The 21,633-nt window shown below is 44.2% G+C and overlaps 1 protein-coding gene across 1 annotated transcript in view; it reads left to right on the top strand.

Annotated features, from left to right (window-relative positions):
* The window catches only part of LOC144752415 (uncharacterized), a 103,525-nt gene that overhangs the window by 52,655 nt on the left and 29,237 nt on the right, over window positions 1-21,633 (top strand). Inside the window, exon 4 of the mRNA XM_078640348.1 lies at window positions 16,164-16,346. Coding sequence (XP_078496474.1) covers window positions 16,164-16,346 — 183 coding nt within the window. The remainder of the gene's footprint in view (window positions 1-16,163; window positions 16,347-21,633) is intronic.

Raw genomic sequence — 21,633 nt, 5'->3', positions numbered from 1 at the left:
ATTGCATCTCAACAAAAAAGAAAACAAAAATGCACTCACAGACGGGGTCATCCAACTTCAGTGGCCTCCCCAGGCGGATGCTGGCAGGAACCGCCCGATCAATCAACTCATCGATACTCTGAAGAGAAAAGAAGGAAATAGGGGTGGATTTGGGGTTAAGAATGTGATGCGATGTTTAACTGGTATGAATGGACGCTGGTTCATAGTGTGACAGTGGACGTTGCCTATATGTGGATAGCAGCACTTACCAAGTTTCCCGTCCAGGGATTTCATTTAATTAAGTCCAACGTGGGAATCCGAGCCACTTTACTTATGTATTATTGTGCCAAATTACAATGGGCTGTATTCAGGCGACGAAAAAAACAAGTCAGGTCCCGGGCCGTGCTGTGATTGGCTGATGTCACGGGGGTGTCCCCGGCCGGCAGCCAATCACAGCGCGGCCCGGGAAATGACGTCACGGGGGTGTCCCGGGCCTGCAGCCAATCACAGCGCGGCCCGGGACACACAGCAAAAGGGGCGGGGCTTAAAAAAGACCCAGAAACGCCCCCGAATCGCGTTTTAACAGGAAAACGTGATTGACAGGCAATCTCTTCCAATGGCTAGCCTCCATTTATGGAGCTAGCCAATGGAAGAAGGGGCGGTTTCAAGTCCCCGTTATAGAGTTAACATTAGATTTCGCCTGGGCGGAGCAACTGCTACGCAGTTGCAACGCCAGGACGAAACCTAAAAAGGACATCACCATTGTAACTAAGGTAGAAATGTTGAACCCTCTGAAGCACTTTGATACAATACCTCACCCTGGCTCAAAGAAAAAGAAGGACCAAGAGTGATCCGGCTCGTCGACCTAACAGGGCAAAAAGATTAGTGGCACCTGCAGATGGAATGCACATTTATTGGATCCTAAGAGGGTAGTGCGCAAGATTTGTAGGAGGAAAAACTACGGAAGAAAACACAGCATTGTACATATTGTTTTTGATCCCTGCACCACTCCCTCACTTCAAGAGCATCACATTGATAACATCTAAACCCTTCCTCTGAATATCCAGACTTTGACCTAGGCAGAGTAATAGCCCTGACCTTGCATACCTCAAAGGAAACTCTTGATAGACCTAGTTACATTTTCTCTCCTTTTTTTGGAGTTTGTTTCGGGCTCTCTCTCACACATAATGAAGTCTACCATAAATTTAATTTGTATGTATTTTCTCGATTGTCACCCCTTCCTTTTCTGTACTGTGGTGCATGGTATAGATAGTTTGTCATGCCATAGTTCAAGACACTGAAGTTTTCCAAATTAAAGCTTCTAATTAAGGCTCTGAAATTTAGATTCAGGCCAATACCTGAAACAGAAGTGTTGTTCCTTAGAATTTAGGACAGTATATTCCTAGAGCTTCTGTTCTGTTTTCTTCATCAAAAGTAAAAGGTGCAAACTATACATGGGTATCTCCACATCTGAACATAGTGTATTATTTTATGACAAAAGAACCCTTTATAAAAGATTGTGGATCATCTGAAAAGTAACCAGAACCTTGCCCGATTTTGGATATTTTAGTAACTGAGAAAAAGCGGGTCATTTCAGTGACTGTGGGGCAGATTTAGAATTTGACTGGCAGCTGAATCATTTAAGCGGCGTGCAAAATAACAACCATGGCACTTGAAATACGGATTCTATCCGATCAAATCAATAAATGTTAAGAGGAAGTAGGAGGTCTGTACTCAAATTTTATTATTGACCTTATCTAAAAATAAAACTCATAAAACATACATAATAACTATCAGTTTAGACAGTATCAAATTATTCATAAAATACACAAAACATCATAAAATGCACAAAACATCATCAATATACAATAAAAAGTAATAACAAATCATAAGTATTTTAAAAAAATATAATGACGCAACAAATAATTGAAAATCACAATATTAAAAAGGTGGCATAACAAATGGTTCTCTACGCGCGTTTCGGCGACCAGCGCCTTATTCTGGAGTAGCCACGTATCACACGTTCTTGCTCAAATTCCGTTATAGCAGCCAATCACACGAATAGATTCTAATTTGATAATGTGTGAAGGGATAAAACACGATAAGCTGAATTGATCTTGCTAGGCTGCTTCCTTTATCTGTGTTGTAAAAAGTGTCTATTCTTGGCACTCACACAAATTCTGTCTGAACTTGTGAGAAAATCTGGCCTCGCTTCCCAGTGTGTGCAATTGATTGCATGTAAAATACTTACGGGCTCGTGTTATCAGCAGCCCAGGATTTTCGTGCTTCGCTCCCAGCTTTATCAACTTCAGAAACATTTCCTTAGATGGAATGAAAGAAGTTTCTCCACATCAGGAAGACTTCCTTGCCACATTTCATGCAACATTTTATTATTTTAAGTATTTTACATGCAATCAATTGCACACACTGAGAAGCGAGGCCAGATTTTCTCACAAGTTCAGACAGAATTTGTGAGAGTGCCAAGAATAGACACTTTTTACAACACAGATAAAGGAAGCAGCCTAGCAAGATCTATTCAGCTTATCGTGTTTTATCCCTTCACACATTATCAAATTAGAATCTATTCGTGTGATTGGCTGCTATAACGGAATTTGAGCAAGAACGTGTGATATGTGGCTACTCCAGAAGAAGGCGCTGGTCGCCGAAACGCGCGTAGAGAACCATTTGTTATGCCACCTTTTTAATATTGTGATTTTCAATTATTTGTTGCGTCATTATATTTTTTAAAAATACTTGTGATTTGTTATTACTTTTTATTGTATATTGATGATGTTTTGTGCATTTTATGATGTTTTGTGTATTTTATGAATAATTTGATACTGTCTAAACTGATAGTTATTATGTATGTTTTATGAGTTTTATTTTTAGATAAGGTCAATAATAAAATTTGAGTACAGACCTCCTATTTCCTCTTTACATTTATTGATTTGATCGGATAGAATCCGTATTTCAAGTGCCATGGTTGTTATTTTGCACGCTATTTTTCCCTGACCTAGGACTTGTAGTATCCACTATCTCAGGGGGTCCTTGCTTCTTTTACACATAGCTGAATCATTTAATCCAGTTGACGTACAGCAGTATTTCAGGAAACTGAGAAACAGTAAGGATGATAACCCCGGGCGTAGTGTACGTAGGGGTGCTAAGCGGAGGTCCATGGTGTTGCAAACAAACTCCGTGGAACTCCACTCCGCTACGCCACCCGCCCCCAAACCCTATTATAAAAAGTAATTAAACAATAACAAAAAATAAATTTAAAACCACTGACCGGGAATGCGGCATCCACGGGCTGCCCTCCTCCTCTTCTGCGCCCTATCGGTAATACTTGTGAAAACTGCACATGCGCATTTCTTGCGAGTGCGCATGCACAGTTTTCAAAAGGATTACCGATAAGGCAAAGAAGAGGAGTAGGGCAGCCTGGAGTTGCCACATGCCAGGTAAGTGGTTTTAAATTGATTTTTTATTAATATTTAATTCGTTTTTATAATGGGGGTGGCGGCGGGGGCCGGCCAACTCTGCTCCACTGTCGAGTGTGCGGAGATTTGTCTTCTCCGCATTCTCCGTGGAACGCGGGGAAGGCAAATCTCTGCAAACTCCGCAGGCGGAGCGGAGGTCTCCGCCCGGGGTTAAAGGATTAGTCTTTACTGCAGAAGGACATCATTAGGTTCAAGTATCGATGGGGAACAAGTTCCACAATATCACCACTCATTTGGTAAATGTCATTTTGAGTGCCAGTCTGGTTTCAATTTCAGTGTTATGAGAAATGTTAAGCTTCTGCGACCACTTGTTATGAGCCAATTCATAGAAAGCGCACTATTCAAGAGGATGTCTTGGCGCTGTGACAATATCTAAAATGAGACAAAATAGAGGAGAGGAACCTCAGGCAAAGTGTTGGTTTTCTGTTAGTTCTGAAAGTAAGAAGAAGTAGCTATGTGTGTCAATGGAAAGAAATTCCAACATTGCTGGGTCAAGATCACAGAAAGCCCGACATTCCCTTCAAGCTTTCCAAAACTCGGGCTTAGGTAGAAGTTCTTGACTGGATGAGTGGAATGCCTCTGAATGCACACTCAGGTTGGCCTCACCCTTAGAGGTGACAGACAGTTCAGCCCTCGAGAATCCAGGAATTGGAACAATTCCCTATATCTGCCCCATATCTATTGTATTTTATTCTACTCTATTCTATGGGACTTGTAGAACATGTAACAGGTCAACACAGTCACATCCAGCTGCTTCAACACCCCCCGCATACTCCGCAAGCCCTTCAAATGGATTACCCCCCTCCCCCCCCGAGTCAAGAAAGACAGTCACCCACGGACTCATCACCAGCAGACTGGACTATGGAAACGCTCTTTATGCTGGCATCAACAAGTCCCTACTTTACAAACTCCTGACCATACAAAACACCGCAGCCAGTCCTTGGCATCCCCCGACAAGAACACATCAGCCAACATCTACGAAGACTCCACTGGTTCCCCGTAGAGAAAAGAATCACCTTCAAAATCCTCACCCACACCTACAAATGCCTACACAACAACGGACCCGAATACCTCAACGACAGAGTGAGTCAACTTCCACGTACCCAAAAGAAGCCTCCATTCCTCCAACCTCGCACTAGCTGAAACCCCGTACATCCACAGAGCCAGAGCAGGCAGAAGATCCTTGTCTCACATTGCAGCCAAGACACGGAACGAGCTACCAGCAGACCTCAGACGTGCCCCTTCCCTGAACACCTTCAGAAAGACCCTCAAGACCTTGCGCTTTGGCTAAGCAAACCAGCGGACCTCCCTCCCCCAAACTACTTGATGTCATCAAGTCTACTACATTTTTAAGCAGTTGTTTAGCTGGATTGATGTTGTATCTGTTTGATGGGAGAGGGAGATGATGATCTGAGTGCCATCAGCATAGGATATTGATGAGAGACCGTGGGCTTTCACTATTTCTGCCAGTGGAAGGACGTACAGGTTGAGCAATGTGGGGCTCAGTGATGACCCCTGCGGAACCCCACATTTTAAGGAGTGAACTTCCGAGAGTGTGGTTTCCTCACAGACTTGAAACGTTCTATTTTCAAGGAATGGGGTAAGCCATTTAAGTGCGGTTCTGGCTATACCTGCCTCTTCCAATCTCTTTACTAGTACTGGATGGGAGACTGGGTCAAAAGTCACACTAAAATCCAACAAGATCAGGGCCACTGTCCCACCTTCATCCAGGGGGGGATAGCTGCTTCACCATCCCCTCCAAGTGTGAGAAGGATTTTGTTAACCTTTTCCAAGAAGGAACCAGCTAACATGTTGCATCTTGCTTCTGAGGAAGGGGGGCCATATTTGCTCTTTGTGGGTTTCGTTAGAATGCTCACCAGGTGGAACAGTTCTTTGGCTGAGTTTGCAGCATTGTAAATCTTAAAGGTAAAGTAGTTGACTCTTGCCTCGATTATGTCTTTGTGCTAAGTTTTAACTGCCTTCTTGTAGTTGTCTGTGTTGGACACATCATATCTCGAACATCGAATGTGCAATATGGAGTATAATTACCACCTTCGTGCAACATTTACCCTCTCCATGGTCTCAGGGGGCCGTGGAGTGGACAAATGTTCCACTAAGGTATTTTCAACATAGTTTAGTCACAAGTAAGGAGCAATAAATGTATATCCATGCACAACTTGTGCACACACATGTACACAAACACATGGACTAACTCACTCAAGCGCACACTGGTGTGCACAAACACACACACACACATACACAATCATTTATGCACATCTGGAGATCATATGTTGCCCTCTGCGGGGTGCAACACCTCCTTTCTCCCTCATATGGCAATAAGGAGAAACGTCATGCTAGCTGTCTACTTTGAGTGGAGCTATGCTGAATGAAGGTTGTAGGTCAGACTGCAGAATGGAGGTACACCACGTCCCAAATAATTTGGAATTAAAAGACAACGGGCTCCACTCACCACTCTCTTAGCACAATAACTCCCCTACTCCAAAGATCGCGGAAAACACCGGTCGACCTTTGCTCCATCCTCCCTTTTGCTGTGTGATCACCACACCCCTTGCCCCTGATTGGTTATTTTAAACCCCACCGGCCAATGGTGTGTGACTAATTTTGCAGATTTTCCCCAGCTGCCCTTTCTACACGCCTCCCTAGGGATGTGTTAGTCGCGGTCCCCTTTAGAGTCCGGCTTTGGCTTTACAGGCCTCTCGTTTTTTTAGGTCAAGCCTGGCCAGTGCATGCGCTGCTCTGTGAGGAATGCTGTATTCGAGTATGGACTTGAAGCTCCGCCCACTCTTTGCCCATATTTCTCATTGGCTTGTGTCATTGTCCTTTGTAAATGCTGGCTTCTGATTCGTTAATAGGCTTGTCTTCATTCGTAACCTCCCATGAGTACAGGCCCTTTTACTTCTGTTGTAACATGGTTTGTCTAATTTAGTCTGAAAGCACTATTTTCTTTAATGAGTTTTTCCTACTGCAGGCCGGGACAATAGCGGAAGTGAAATAGGTCTCACATTTACAAGAGTTTGAGCTATTGGCATTGTAAATGACAATGCCTTTTATTTATGTGTTAATTATGAAAATAAATAAATAAAAGGCATTGCCATTTACAAATCCAATAGGTTAAAGTCTCGCAAATGCGAGACCTATTGCATTGCACATGCTTGTTTTACAGGTCGTTGCTGCCTCTTGCTTTCTTCCACAGCTCCATGACTGTTCGTTCATGCCCTTGTTTTGTAGGTTTGCTCTGACCTGCTCTGTGGTCTCTGTGACCCTTGGAACTTTTTAAGTAATTGCAGCACTATTACTGCTTGTGCTCTGAGATCCTTTAAAGCATCAAATGGATTTCTTATTTCAAGCCTAATCAATAGCTTGCCGAAAAAGACTGCCTGAGCATCCTACCTTTCTACCAGTGTAGAGCACCCTCGAAAAAGGAGCTCTTAATATTTCAGAGACCTGCTTCAGTGTCGCTACTTTCATTTTGAAAGGTGTTCTTTACTTCATAAGGTGTCTCAGATAGTTAATTTGCCTCAGAATTGCATAGTCTCCAGCCAGGACCAATTTGATGCCCAAGTAAACAATTAGCACCGATAGAGGGTTCAAATCATCCTCAAGAATTATCGCACAGGCACGTGCATTTTAGAAATAGAAAAAGAAAACACTGCTAAAAAGATGCTGAAGGTGATAAGCAGAACATGCACATTTCCTGGTACTCGTATGCACAACACTGTGTTCATAATATCATAAGTCAAACCCAGCTGTCCCAGGCTTGACGGGACAGTGTTTTGCATAAAATCTAAATGGAAAAATACCAGTCCAGATTTAACAAGCATTTGCAATGCAATAGGTCTCGCATTTGTAAAGTTAGAGCTATTGGCGTTACAAATGACTCTGTTTTTGTATATATGTAGTTTTATTTGCAGTGGAGTGCTTTTTTAAAGAACACAGTGCACTCTCTAACGTATAGACGCTATGTGTAAGCAGGTGTGCGCCGAGGGAGTGAAATCGTATGTAGGACAGTTGTGGGGAAGAAGGGAAGTGGCATGGCGACTAAGTGGGGGAAGGGAACAACGTACAAATAGAACAAGGACTAGATTTAATAGTACGCCCAGGTCCTTCTGGCAGTCTGCAAGAGTCAGTAACCAGATGGAAATGGCCATATTTGCCTGAAATGTTCTGTTGACTCCTTAACCTTTCTCAATGACAACAGTACCACTTGAGCAGGGAAAGAAATGTTTTTTGGCCCATTGGGTGCCATGTTCCAGCTCGTTACTTTTTAGCTAACAGCGAATCTGGGAGTAGTAGTCCCATACTTCTCAATGGGCAAATGAAACAAAGTCACAGAAATAAAGGTGATGTTGCTTAAACCATCTGGGTGGTTGAAGGTGTCACATGTGGAATTGGGACCCATGCCAGGTATGAACAAGACGCGAGGGATCAGTTTGAATAATTTATTTGCTTATGAAACTTTTGCTATTGGAATGATGTGAAAGATTTACCCATGTAAGTGCCTCTGGGTGCTCAACAGACTGTATATAATAGTGCAGCTGCTGTGGGAGAGTGCAGGTGGCTATAGTGATGCACTAATCACAAGAAATACTCCAATTGACCAGCTAGTGGTCAGTGGTGCTTGTTGACTAACTAAGCACGAGAAAGGGGACAAAAGGTGGGGGGGAGCCTCTCTAGTGAAAGGTTGTACCTAACCCAATCATGAATGTGGGAACAAAAGCTCTTTTTGTTTTAATTACCCTCACACACCCTAGTGGTGTCATGCTTCATCATCGGGTCAACCCGACCCCTAAAAGTCGGGATGGGCTCAACCCCATTGTTGGGAGCTCTTTAGATAGACAAAGACCAGGGGGGTTAAAGATAAAATACCTCAGGCAGATCCCCGGTTTCCCTTTATTTTTGGGTCTGTCTGGGTAATTAAAAATATCTAATAATAGGGTCTTGTTGGAGTATTATGGTCGTAAGACCCTGGTGCCGACATGTTTCAGTTCTGGGTGGCAGTAAAGGTCCTGGACTTTCTTCAGGGCAATTGATTACCCCCTATGTGAGGAAACCTATAAAGAAGGGGGTCCCTATCCTCTCCGTGATACGAGGGCAGAGTAGCCGCTCCTCGTGGTGTGCAATATGTAGTGTGTCTGTTATCTGCCAAACTCCATCTGAAAGTAAAAACAGGGACAGACACAATGTAACATAAAATACACATACAGAATTGCTGCCATGCTTAGTACCAATTTGGTGCACAGTGGATACCATGTAGGTAAGCATGTCGTCACTTACGTACATGCCTCTGTTAGAGGTCTCATCCCCTCATTGTGCCACTCAACTTTATTTCACTGTGACATATTGGTTTTATGTGACAGGTATTTTGTGAAGTGGCGAATTTAATCGCATACTAACACTATCTGCGTGTTAGTCTGACATACCATAGATTGCATGCACCAAGTGAAAAAAGTCTCAATTGCAGAACCTAGCGTGTACCCTCTCATCATTGTTTTACTAAAAAAGGTGTACATGTGTACAGTTATATACATCCATATACCTCATGCATATCTCCATATACTATTAATACTTTACCCAATTTGGGGAATCTGAACGTTTCTCACAGGACTGGAAGGATAATGTGGGTGGTCTTCAATTTGAAACGTGTAGTGATGAGCAGATAGGTGGTTATAACCGATAACAGACATAAATCGTACTAACAGATAAGAGCGCGATATACACTGCAAAAAAGAGGCTATGGATAAAAAGCTACCTAAAAAAATTAACCTCTTAAAATCCCAAATGCAATTCTCAACTGTTCTAGGGCTCGTTTAAGCAATTTTATTCACCTACAGCCCTAAGGTATTTGGAAACTAGTGCTCGATGGGGGGCTTGGGTGCATGCGGATTATCTTTGTTTGCCCTTTATTTTTGAAGACTACATTTTCAGGCCAATTTCTGTAGTCGATTTCCACTTCTACCTATTACAATTGAGTGTGTGATGTAGAATAGGCCGCCGTGATGCAGGTATCGCAAGAGCTAGCCTGATGCTGAATCTGTAGACCACAGAACCTCACTGTGTACAAGAGCAGATTTACATGGAATCAACAGTCCGATTTCCATAAGCCCGGAGGAAGAGAAAAGGGGTGATTAGAGCTGAAGGACTGGAAAGGTGTATTATTTCACGAGTTTGCCCTGCAGAGAGGTATAGGCTGTTCTAAGGACCAAGTGATTTATGCTGTGGGATACAAACCTTCTCTGGAAGCACAGAATCCTTGCCTCTCAAATTTAATAGGAAGCAGAGTACACAGTGGGGTAGAGTGTTTTAAAGGAGGCTGAGGAAATGCTTTGAGAATGCACTTGATAACAATTAGAGATCACGGTAGGAAAAAATATTGTACAGCACGAAGAGACCCAGCGAGGAAGCACTTTATTTCAAGCAGAGCGCACACTGTGAATAAGTGTTTTATAGGGAGCAGTCAGCAAAGAAGTCTCTGGAATGACGGTCTTTGTAAATAAGCAGAGAACACTGTGATAATCCGTAGTGAACTGGGCATTGCACGCACTGCCGCCAGGCACATCATTGGGTCCTGCATTCTTTAGAGATAAAATACTTTGAATGCCTGGAGCACGCTTTGGGGAGATTAATCGCCCCCTGACAGTGCAGGAGACCTTATAATATTGTGAGCCCGCCCTACGTGAGCTCCAAGCTCGGTCAGAGATGCAAACCGTTAACAATTCGCTTCCTGCAGATTTGTTGTATTTCTGACTCCTACATCTGCGACAGTGCGCCATGGTCCTGCCCACACACGTTGTCGCCATTTCTTTTCGGGCATAGGAGCCTTGTGGGTAATCCTCCATCAATAAATGTATTTATTGAAAGTTGGTAGAGAGGTGATATTGCTTTGCCAGCAATGCCAAGTGGAAGCACCAAAACTAGCGAAGAGTACAGTAAGTGCACTTTCAGGGAATGTGGCGTTCAGCGGTCCTTCGTGCGTGTCTCTGTGTACAGTTAGATACGAATTTGTTACTTAGGAAACTGAAATCAAACCATTCATGCATGCACCTCAGAGAAAAAATCTCCTGTATCGTGAATAAATATTAAAACGAACAACACGTATATAATTGAAAATCCACTAAACCGATTGTGTCTGTGGAAATGGAGTGCAGGAAGAAAGTAACTAGTGAGTGGGTGAAGTGAGGGAGGGCGCGCCTCGCTCTGTGCAAAGTTTAAACCCGGGCAGTCACGTGCAGAGAGAGGAGGGAGCCTAGCTTTCTTCTTCTCTTGTGGAGAGCGAGAAATGAACTGAATACGAGCGACTTGAGTAACCATCGCCCCCGTGCTTGCATTGACAAATACTGGTGAGAAGTGATGCAGTCAGCGAAAGGTTAACACTATTTATGACAACTTCACCTCCCATTCAAACAAGGAAAAGCCGGAGGCCGCTGACAATGAATCCAGGGCTCTGTCCTTCCCTCAATTCAACCACATCGTGGCTTCACAAATTCATGATCTCATCCTCACGATCAAATCAGGCTCTCCCAATGACCCATGTCCCATCTCAGTATCTAACCTCATCCCTGATCTGCTAGCCCCTAAACTAACTGAAATATGCAATGACGTGTTCAACACGGGTATTTATCCAGCTACCTGGTAAAAGGCAATCATCAAACCCCTTCTCAAAAAACAACACTTAGACCCGCTGGACACCAAAAACTACCGACCCATCACAAGTCTCCCCCTACCAGCTAAAATCTTCGAAAAGATAATGAATACACAACTAGCCCACTTCATCGAAGAAAACAATCTCCTCGATGATTCACATTTTGGTTTTAGGAAGGGCCACATCACTGAGACCGTCCTTATTAAAGCTGCGGACGAGATCAGAGCCACCCGAGACCAAGGAGGAACAGCAGTGCTTATTTTGCTGGACCTATCGGCAGCGTTTGACACGGTCGATCATGCCACCCTGATTGACCGTGTCGCAAACATGGGCATTAAACACAAGGCCAAAAATCTACTGGCCTCGTTCCTGGCCAATCGCTCCCAGCTAGTGAGCCTTGGCGAATTTAATTCCACTTCCTTCACCCTCCCATGCGGGGTACCACAGGGATCATCCCAAGTCCGACACTATTTAATATCTATGTGTCGGACCTGGCCAAGATCATCAAAACCTACGGGATGGGGCTAACTACTGATGTCGATGACACACAACTGGTGCTAGCAATCAATAATGACGGAGGAGCTATAGCTACTAGCTTTCATACATGTATGCTTGACATCAGTTCCTGGATGGCTAAAAATTGCCTGAAACTCAACTCCGATAAAACGGAGGTCATGATCTTCGGCAAGTTACAGCCTGCCTGGCCCCACACCTGGTGGCCCGCCGCCCATGGCCCCACACCATCCCCAGTACAGAAAGTAAGAAACCTGGGCGCCATATTTGACGACAAACTCACTTTCGTAGCACAGGCAAATGTGGTCTCCTCCTCTGTCTTCTACACGCTAAGAATGATCAAAAAACTTCTCCCATTCCTCCCTCCCAGTGCTGGAAAAATTCTAATAAGCACTCTTGTAATGTCTAAAGTTGACTACTGTAATGGACTGTTTCTGAATGCACAGAAAAAGGTCATTAATAAACTACAATTTATACAAAATGCGGCAGCCAGGATCATAACAGGTACCCCCAAACATAAACCCATTTCCGCAGTGGTGCGCAATCTGCACTGGCTTCCAATTGGCAAGCGCATCAAATTCAAAGCCCTGTGCATAGCATACAAGGCCATGCGAAACACAGGTCCTATTTTTTTAACAAAAGCCCTCTGCACTCACGTTCCCGGCAGAAACCTTCGCTCTGCATCGGCCAACCTCATTATGGTCCCTAGCACATACAAGGTTTCCTGGGGAGACAAAAGATTCACCGTTGCCACGGCAAGATTATGGAATACGCTCCCAGCACAAATAAAATCCTGTCCAACTCTGCTGGCGTTTAGGAAACTACTAAAAACATGGTTATTCACTCAATGAGCAGCAAACTATTCCAACCGCCTCCGCCGTCCTCAGCGCCGAGACACCCACGGGTATTTGCGCGCTCTACAAATTGCTTAAATAAATAAAGTAAAGCCATGTGTGCAGTCTAGCGATTGCTGGTGCTGTGATCGACTTTGTGCTCCTTGGGTAAGCCAGATAATCGCATCCTGATCTACTCGGCAAATGTACTTCCATTCTCTTAACAAACCACCCCCACCGGCTACAAATGTCTTGTTCTACGCAATGTGCCCCAGAAACGAGTCAGACGGAAAGAGGATGCGAGAAAATCCCACAACTGGGATTTTTACTTTAGCTGCGCTCACCTCGCCCCTTGCTCAATGAGGGAGACGCCATTTGTAAAGAAAGTCACAGTTTCACCCTTCCCACCGGTTACCTGGAAGGTTTCAGATGCAAAGCACTTCTTGCCAACATCAACAGCCTCTTGTCTCAACCAGGCCCGTGCAAACTGATGGGAGCCCGATGTGACTTCTGAACCGGCCGCTTCCTTTGAGATGCTAAACAAGCGGCAGGGAAAGCGATCGCTTAATAAACAAAGAAGCCCGCGAGTGGTGCGCGCGCCACAGCGAGCCTTGTGGTTTCAATTATCACGCCTGTGTCTGGGCACGATAATTGAAACCACATGATGGCCTGGTGCACGTAATAGACACCAATAGGCCATGCGCCCGCCTTTGGCCAATTGCGTGCTGTCTTTTATAAAAAGGCCACTAGCAGGCCACAAAAGGAAAAGCACACGCACGAGCATGTGCGATTCCTAGACCCGTTTTGAAACTCCCCTACAAAAAGTCTCTTGCTGCGTGAGCACTGCTGCGCACTGCACCGCTAGGCGCGAGACTTAATAAGAAATGGGCAGTGCTGCGTGAAAATAGACAGCGCTGCGTTGCGTTACTCCACAGAGGCGCTTTTAAATGGAATAGCATGCCGACGATGTCATTGGCCACACTTGCACTAAACATTCGGCCACAAAGATGAGCAAGAGATGTCTTGTCTGTGATTTGTATCGAGGTACACCCTCTAGTAAGAATTTCCTTGCACGGACAACGGGTTGATGCTGAGCTGTGTAAAATGTGCAATTTCATAGAAAGTGCATGTGAAAATATCAGCGGATGTTTAGTTTGCTTATGGTTGTGCCAGTGCTTAATTTGTAAAATATTAAGTGCCAGGGCTCTGACCAGGAGGCCACTGCAGCTTGCACCACCCATCACCCTTGTCATCGCTGCCAAAACGACTACTAACCATCTCTCTCTCGCGTGTAAATGTGACAGTTCAGATTATTCCAGATCCCCAATGCTAAAGGAATGGCTGGGGAGGCAGGTGTTAGCACTATTGTAATGTATATTGTATTTCTAAACAACCATTGTTCTGCTCATCTTTAAATTAGATGAGCAGCGCCACCATGTGTTAGACTGTTCTCAGTATGGTGTTAACAATTAGGTGCCGGCTCAAATTAAGCACTGGGTTGTGCCCGGTTTCATTTGCAACTAGAATTCTGCGCAAATCCACGTCCTTCTTCATTAGTAGTTCTGGCTTTGCATAGATTCTAGGGGTGTTTTCACTGTTCCCGTCTCAGTACTCCCTCCTTGACATGGAGGTCATTTAGGGGTAACTAGGGGTCGCAGTTGTGACCCCTGACTTGCTTCTTGCAACCCCTGGCATGCTCCTTGAGACCCCTGGCACTGCAGTTACGAAAAATGTAAAAAGAACAATTGATGGACCACTGTCTCCGAGATGACAAAATTAGTGGCAAAACATAGGGGTGACGTCTCTGCATTCTTTATTTTCTGTCAAATTTTACTTATACTAATAGTGAATAATATAGCATTATTCATTATTAGTGCAATAAAAAATGGAGCACAATGGAATGGAACCTTTGGGGGCAGCTAAGGAAAGTAAAAAATGCTTTTAAATGTAGGTTGTGTGTGTTTCTGGGTGAGAGTGTGTTTGTGTGAGAAGGTGTCTGCAAGTCTGAATATGTGCCTAAAACGTGTTTGTGAGAGAGTCAGTGACAGGCAGTACGTGAGAACATGTGAGAGTGAGATTGAGTGTCGGAATGAGTGAGTCATAATGAGTGAGAACGAATAAGAATCAGAGTAAGGGAGTGTTAGAGAGTGTGATTAAGAATGAATGCATAAGTGTAAGTTAGTGAATGCGAGTGAAAATGTGGTGTTATGCTTGCAAGTCTGTTGTTGGCCTTGGCCTCCTGAAGGTATTCTTGTCTTATTGATACACTAATGGTAAAATACCGGTGCTGGCATTCTTGAGCCATTTTTTGGCATGGCAGACCCCTGTGACAAAATGATGGCACACTGGAGGTAGTTCTTAACAAAATGGACGCCCATGGTAAAATACAGGTAATGGCATACTAAAGGAAATCCTCTGCAAAATGCACTATTGACAACATTCTTTTGAAATATTTCTCAGGTTGTAAAAGCCCCCTAGTAATGGTCTGGTCTTCTTACTACAGTTGCTCACTACAGTTCTGAGCAAGAGTTACTCCCAGAACTTTCAAAGATCAAGTTAGCACAATAATATAGATCGTATCTAAAATACACTTTGTCTGTGCACGTAATATTAATTATGCAGTTATAATGGAGCTTCAGCAAAGTCAATTATTGTGATGTTATCAGGGTTAAGTCAGGTGACATGACTTCCTGTAAAAAAATAGGGTCGAGGGTCATACGACGTCACTTCCTGTAATGTAAGGTTGGGTAAAGGGCATGTTATGTCACTTCCGCTACTCTTGGCATTTTGGTGAATCGACGCCCATCCACCTTGACATTGTTAGTAGTGGTATCATACTACGCAACGCAGGGAGGTTTGAGCGCTGCACTCGTATGGATCTGAAATTCCTTTTGCTTGTGTAAGTTGATGGACGCTGTAGTTTGCGCGCTTGCGTTTTATTGCACCTCTTTGCATTGTGTAAATGCCCAGGGTCGGAATGGGACTGAAAATAGGCCCAGGCATCAACATAAAAGTAATATTAGTGAATTAGAAAGCTGAAAGACTGGTCCATGCTTGCAAATTGGGGAAATTCTGACTTGTAAAGACATATTGTATAATTGTTTTGCAAGGTATGAAAGACTGCATGAATTTTCCCTTGCTACTGGCAATGTTTGTTTTAATATCAAGAAAAACGACAGTAAAAACCGGCCCAGCAGAGCCTAAAACCGGCCCACAAAGAGCCGGCCCACACATGACCTATTGGACCAGCCTGTGCGCATGTCTGATTGCCCACAAGTCCCTACACTAAACTTTAGGTGATAATTTGGACCTCAGAATACTGTTAGATCATGCTTCTTTAGTTTTCTAGAATCTCAAGAATAAAGTAAACAAACACTTACACAGACAACAGGTACGTATACTTGCGTTGATTATATGTTTCCTTGTGGTTGGCTAGAAAGGCTGCCCTGGTCTAGAGTTTTCTTGGAAGGTGATGTTTAGGCAACTAACAATACTACCTTGTTTTAATAGCGCTTGATACCACACTTTTTTCTTTCTACGTGATGCAAAATAACAGTTTCATGAACCGTAAATGCATTGTGTAGCTTTTCTTTTGGCACAAAAGCCTTCCTCCTGTGCAAAGTTATAGCCGCTGGAGGTACAATATATGTGTGTATATACTGACGCAGTTTTGCAATGTTTCAGAGTTGAAGAACGCCAGCAGGCTGGAAGACGCCTCTTCTGTCATCTGTCACAGCCCCCTTGAGGTAAAGGGAATCCATGTGTGGAACGTCTCCGTCTTCAACTGTTCTTCTGACATCACTTCCTCAACCACTGACAACTTGTTCCGTAAAGCTGGGTTGCCTATCATCATCGTGGTCTGCCTAGGTATGACGTCAGTGCCATCTTGCATTTTTTAATTTGCACGATTTATCTAATGCGGACTGTTAACCTGATGACATAAAAATAACTTCTATACCACACTGAATACTGTTTTGTTCCAAAAGGTAATACAACAGCACAGTGGGATAATGCACCTTCTGCAAAGGTGTGAGTTTAACATAAAGGCTGCAGATTCAACTCATGATGGGTTCTCTCAGCTTTTTGTCATTTTGATGTTATTGAAGTAAGATAGTACCTGTTAGCTACACCAATAGAAAATATCCTTTGCAGTCTGTCATACTCACATCTTCTCAACGACATCTGTGTCAATTCATAAGCTAATGCAGTCTACCACCTCTATGTTCAATTTTCAATTATTCCTTCAAAATGGATCAAAACATGATTCGTGTTCATATAAAGAATCACTCCCTTTATTGGTTCGCAGATGTGGTTGAGCATCCAGCATAAATAAAACCCAGGGATACATTTGGAACCTTGAAAGTCATAATGGACATGTGTGATTTACATTGGATAATGTGACTTCATTTACACCTGATATAATTGTAAATTTAATGTAGAACGGACTTAGTTTATCAAACACCCGTCCATGCTACTGCTGTTCCTTAGGACTCAATGTTAGAAATGGGGGTCTCTAGTTGGCAAGGGTTTGCACCTTAGTCCAAGTAGGGACCCTTCCTTCTAGTCAGGATAAGGGAGTTTCACTCCTAAAATAACCGCTGCTCACACCTTTGGTAGCTCGCCACAAGCAGTCAGGCTTATCTTAGAGGCAGTGTGTAAAGCATGTGCACATTACCAACAGTAATACAGTGAAAGCACTACAAAAGGACACCATACCAGTTAACAAAAATATCCAATATTTTTATATATCCAAAACAAGACCAAAAACGATAAAAATCCACCATACAGTTCCCAGAAAACTTCAAAAATCAAAATAGACTTGAAATACAGTTCCTTGAAGTCGATAGCTCTGTCTGGGGCTATCACGGCGTCGTGAACAACAAATCCAAACAGTTCTGGCTGACCGTGGCTTTGCAGGCCAGCTACGGTGTTGGGATGGCCCGCAAAGCAGTACCTTTACAAATACAGGGCATCTGCAACCTCTCGGTGAGCCCCGAAGAGCCAGTGTCCACAGGTGCCAGTTTTGGAGGTCGATGCAGGAGTCGTCGGCCCTTGAAGTCACACGCGTTGCAGATCAAACTCCACGCTGTTGAAGTTGGGAGTGTCGGCGGGCTGTGGTGCTAAATGCAGCAGTGTGATCTCAGGTCGCTGGGCATTCAGTGACGCTCGTCCAGTGGTGTCGGTGAGACTAGGGCGGTGGTACACAGTGATATGGTGCTCGGGCGGTGCTGGCAGGTCATGGTGCAAGCAGCAGAGTCATCGTTGCTGAAGCGATGTCATCGTCTGACAAACTGGAGTCAATGGCGCTGGCGTCGGTAGGCCAAGGATGGCAGTGTGAGATGAGGATGGTGCATTGTGTAACTTATGAGAGGTGCCCTCGAACCACAGTGCAAGCAGTGGCATCGATGTCGGCGTGGAGCGTCGTTGTCGGGCCACCAAGGTGATGGCATAAAGCGAGGCGGTGCAGAGTGTGGTGCCCAGAGGTTCAGGTGCATGCAGCGGCTCGGTGGTGGTGTAAGGTGACATTGTCGGTGAGACCAGGGTTCCAGTGCAGTGTGCCGTGGTGCCCTCTGCGGTGCCTTCAGGACACGGAGTCGGCAGCGGAGTTGTAGACGGCGTCGGGTTGCTTTTTCTTTTGCGACAGCACAAAACACACAGTCCCCAGTGCTGATGGCAGAATAACTTGAAGTTTTTGCTGTTCCTGAGAGTTCTTGAACAGGCGGCAAGCTCTGCCTCAAGCCCTTGGAGAAACTCACAAAAATAAATTGCTGAAAGTTCAGTCCAGTACTTTCACTGCCCAAGACAGAAGCAGTCACTGCAGGCCAACACAGCAAAGCACTCAGCAAAGTGGCAGTCACTCCTCACAGCTTCTTCAGCTCTTCTTCTTGGCAGTCTTCTTGGTTCCAAAAGAGTTCTGAAGTTCTGGGGTCTGGATCCCAATATTTAAACCCCAAATTAATTTGTCCTCATAGGCAGAGAGTGTCTGTGCTTAGTCCAAACCAGTTCGGTCCTCTTTGGCCCAGCTTCCCAGCAGGAGGCAGAGACAGCATTGTCTGCAGCAGACCAGGCCCATTCAGGTGCAAGGAAATCTCCTCCCACAACTCTAAATGCAGCTCTGACTCATTCAGACTTTCTGGAGCCACTGCACATCCCCAGCCCCTGTCACTCCAAAGCCAGACAGTCAAGCACATCCTAGCAGAGGCACACAGGATGGCTATGCGAGAAGATACCTACGTTCCAAAAGTGGTATTTTCAAACACAGAATGTAAAAATCACCTTCACTAAAATATGCATCTTTATATTCTGAGTTCATGGAATACTAAACTTTATTTTCCAATCTGGTCCCAATGGAAAGTTATATTTATAAGATGTTATAAATTTACTCCCATGCTTTCCTATGGGCCAGATAGCCTTTCAATAGTGAAAAACGAAATTGGCAGTATTTCACTATAAGGACATGCCACATACATCAGGGCATGTCGTACCTTTCACATACACTGCACCCTGCCCTCTGGTGTACCTTGGGCCTACCTTAGGGGTGACTAATATGTAAGAAAAGGGAAGGGTAATGCCTGGTAAGTGGGTGCACGTGCCAAGTCGACATGGCAGTTACAAACTGCACCCAGACCCTGCAGTGGCAGGTCTGAGATACCTTTGAAGGGCTGCTTGTGTGGGTGGCACAACCAGTGCTGCAAGCCTACTAGCAGCATTTGATTTACAGGCCCTGGGCACACACAGTGCACTCTACTAGGAACTGACTAGTAAATTATTATTATTATTATTTCAGCTCTTATAGAGTGCACTGTCACCCTACGGGCATCCTGGTGCTAACATATGTGTGCCCAACTGGGCTCATGTTACAGGGGGTCTCACCACTTTAGTAGAGTTATGCCCTAGGGTAGAGCCATGTCTTCAGTCTCTTCCTATACAGAAACAGATCTTCCAGCTGTCTCAGCTCAAATGGAAGATTATTCCATAGTCGTGCAACGGAGGTGCTGAAAGCCCTACCTCCTGATTTTTCTTTTTTTAAATCTTGGTACCTTCACCATCCTGGCGGAGGAGGAGCGAAGGCTCCTCGCAGGGGCATACCAGGCAAATTTATTCTGCATTAGTTTAAGTCCAGACTAATGTAGAGCCTTTAATACTATGCAAAGGGACTTAAAATAACTCTTTGCAGTATAGGAAGCCAATGCAGTTTTGACAAGTCCAGGGAGGCAGATGATCGCCTTGACCTTCGCAGGGCGAGCTTAGCTGCTATCGTTTGAATTCTCTGGAGCCTCTCGATCAAATATCTTGGAGACTCCAGCAGCAAGGCATTACAATAATCCAGCCTGCTTAGAATGGTATTTCGTACTACCAGTGCTCGAGGTTGAGCTGGCAGAATCGGGAGAACCTTACGAAGGGCTCTAATAATAGAGAAGCAGCTACCCACGTTTTATTTACTTGTGATTCAAGGGTCAGTTTGTTATTAAACATCATTCTCAGATTCCGCACCTTCTCCAAAAGAGCCAACGGACTGGCTGTGGCTAATGGCCAGAAGTTACTGGGAAGTAACGGGGGAGACTTCCCTGCTGCACAGTAAAGAATCTCGGTCTTGTCAGCATTAAATTGTAGCGAGTTCTTTCTCAGCCCGTGTGCCATATCCTGCAGACAAGCATGAAAGTCAAATGACCAATCATGGAATCACCAATCCAGAACAACAGTTTACAACAGGAGCACTTGCACTTTAACACTGATAAGCTGTGAGAAAGTGCCCAGAGACACTAAACCAGCAAAAATAGAGTCAAACCTGAGAGGCCAGAGAGCAAAAAGACAGGGGAAACACGACAAAAGATGCCAAGTCTAACACTCAAGGTCTGTCTTCAGTGTTCATTTGGAACACAATGAATAAACAGACGGGAGGGTGTGTGAGAAGCCACGGGGTGCAATCTGGCATCATATCACTATTGCGATTTGACTTGATCACGGATTTATTAAGAGCCCTTGTATTGCCACAAAACCTGAGAACTCTTGGCACACGTCTTTTAAGACTATGTTTAAATGAGTACTTTCAGGTCCTTTCGAAAGGTTGAAATATTGGGCTCATACTGTTAACTCAGAGGAAAAGAGTTCCAGAGTGGTTAGCCTGTTAATGAGAAAGCACGACCACCTTTAGATTTAAATATCACCCTTTGTTGGCACAACATTTTATCTCAGCTCCTCAATTCTTTCTCTCAGGGAGGAACAGAGTGCCACTACCTCCTGACTTTGCGTCACATTAGAAAAATGAGGCACACATTTAAAAATGTTTGCATTTATTTTTTCTTTGTAAGATACATTTATTGACAATCATCATAAGGGTAAAATACATGCATATTGAAGAGTACAAAAAATGAAAGAGAACACAGAGTACAGAAGAGTTGCTATTTGTAAACACAGTTAACTATTTGTAAATTAAATGTGTATTAAAAAGAGTTATCTCCCCTGCTTGGCTTACCTACCCACCTACCCCTCCCCGGTGACAAGACCAAACATAGCACATAAACTGGGTCTAGCAACCACCGTTCCTTTATAACTTGACTGATGTCGTCATGTCTCCTCCATTGGAAGGGGGAAGGGGGCCCGGTCAGTCCTTCCCCCTCTATCTCGCTGAGGAGAACAGACCTAGCGCCCTCCTCCACGTCGGCACTGCTCATGCAGGGGGGCACTGTAAAACACGCCCTAGCAAAGCCACCCCCCCACTGCGCTCCGCAGTGCAAATAGGCACTTTCCAGATTGCATCTTACTTCTATCCATGCCAAGAGTATTCCATCATTTTTGCTTCAAAAATCACAACTAGATCTTGCTGAACAGTGAGCGTCAAGCTCATTCCATGGTGTAATGTGAATTTACCGAACCACTGACCCGGTAAATGTGAATCACATTCAGAACGTTTACCAAACATGGTGAAAATGTGTACAGATGTTAATATGTACAATAATCTCTTTACAACACATACTTCCTGGCTGTGCTGTGCTCTATAAGGTTTCAAGTTCAATCTAAGGGTGGGTGTAGTTGGTGAAGTACCACTACCAAAAACTACTCCGCTGCGATACTCCATTCTGTCTCATCCCCATTACTAAAATAGAAACCTCACATACCCTTGATAAAACAACAAGTAACTCTATCATTACAT

This window comes from Lissotriton helveticus, chromosome 5_1 (assembly GCF_964261635.1).
Source record: "Lissotriton helveticus chromosome 5_1, aLisHel1.1, whole genome shotgun sequence".
Taxonomy (NCBI): Eukaryota; Metazoa; Chordata; class Amphibia; order Caudata; family Salamandridae; genus Lissotriton; species Lissotriton helveticus.
Note: the sequence above shows the minus strand (reverse complement) of the source record. Positions and strands in the feature narration are given on the sequence as shown.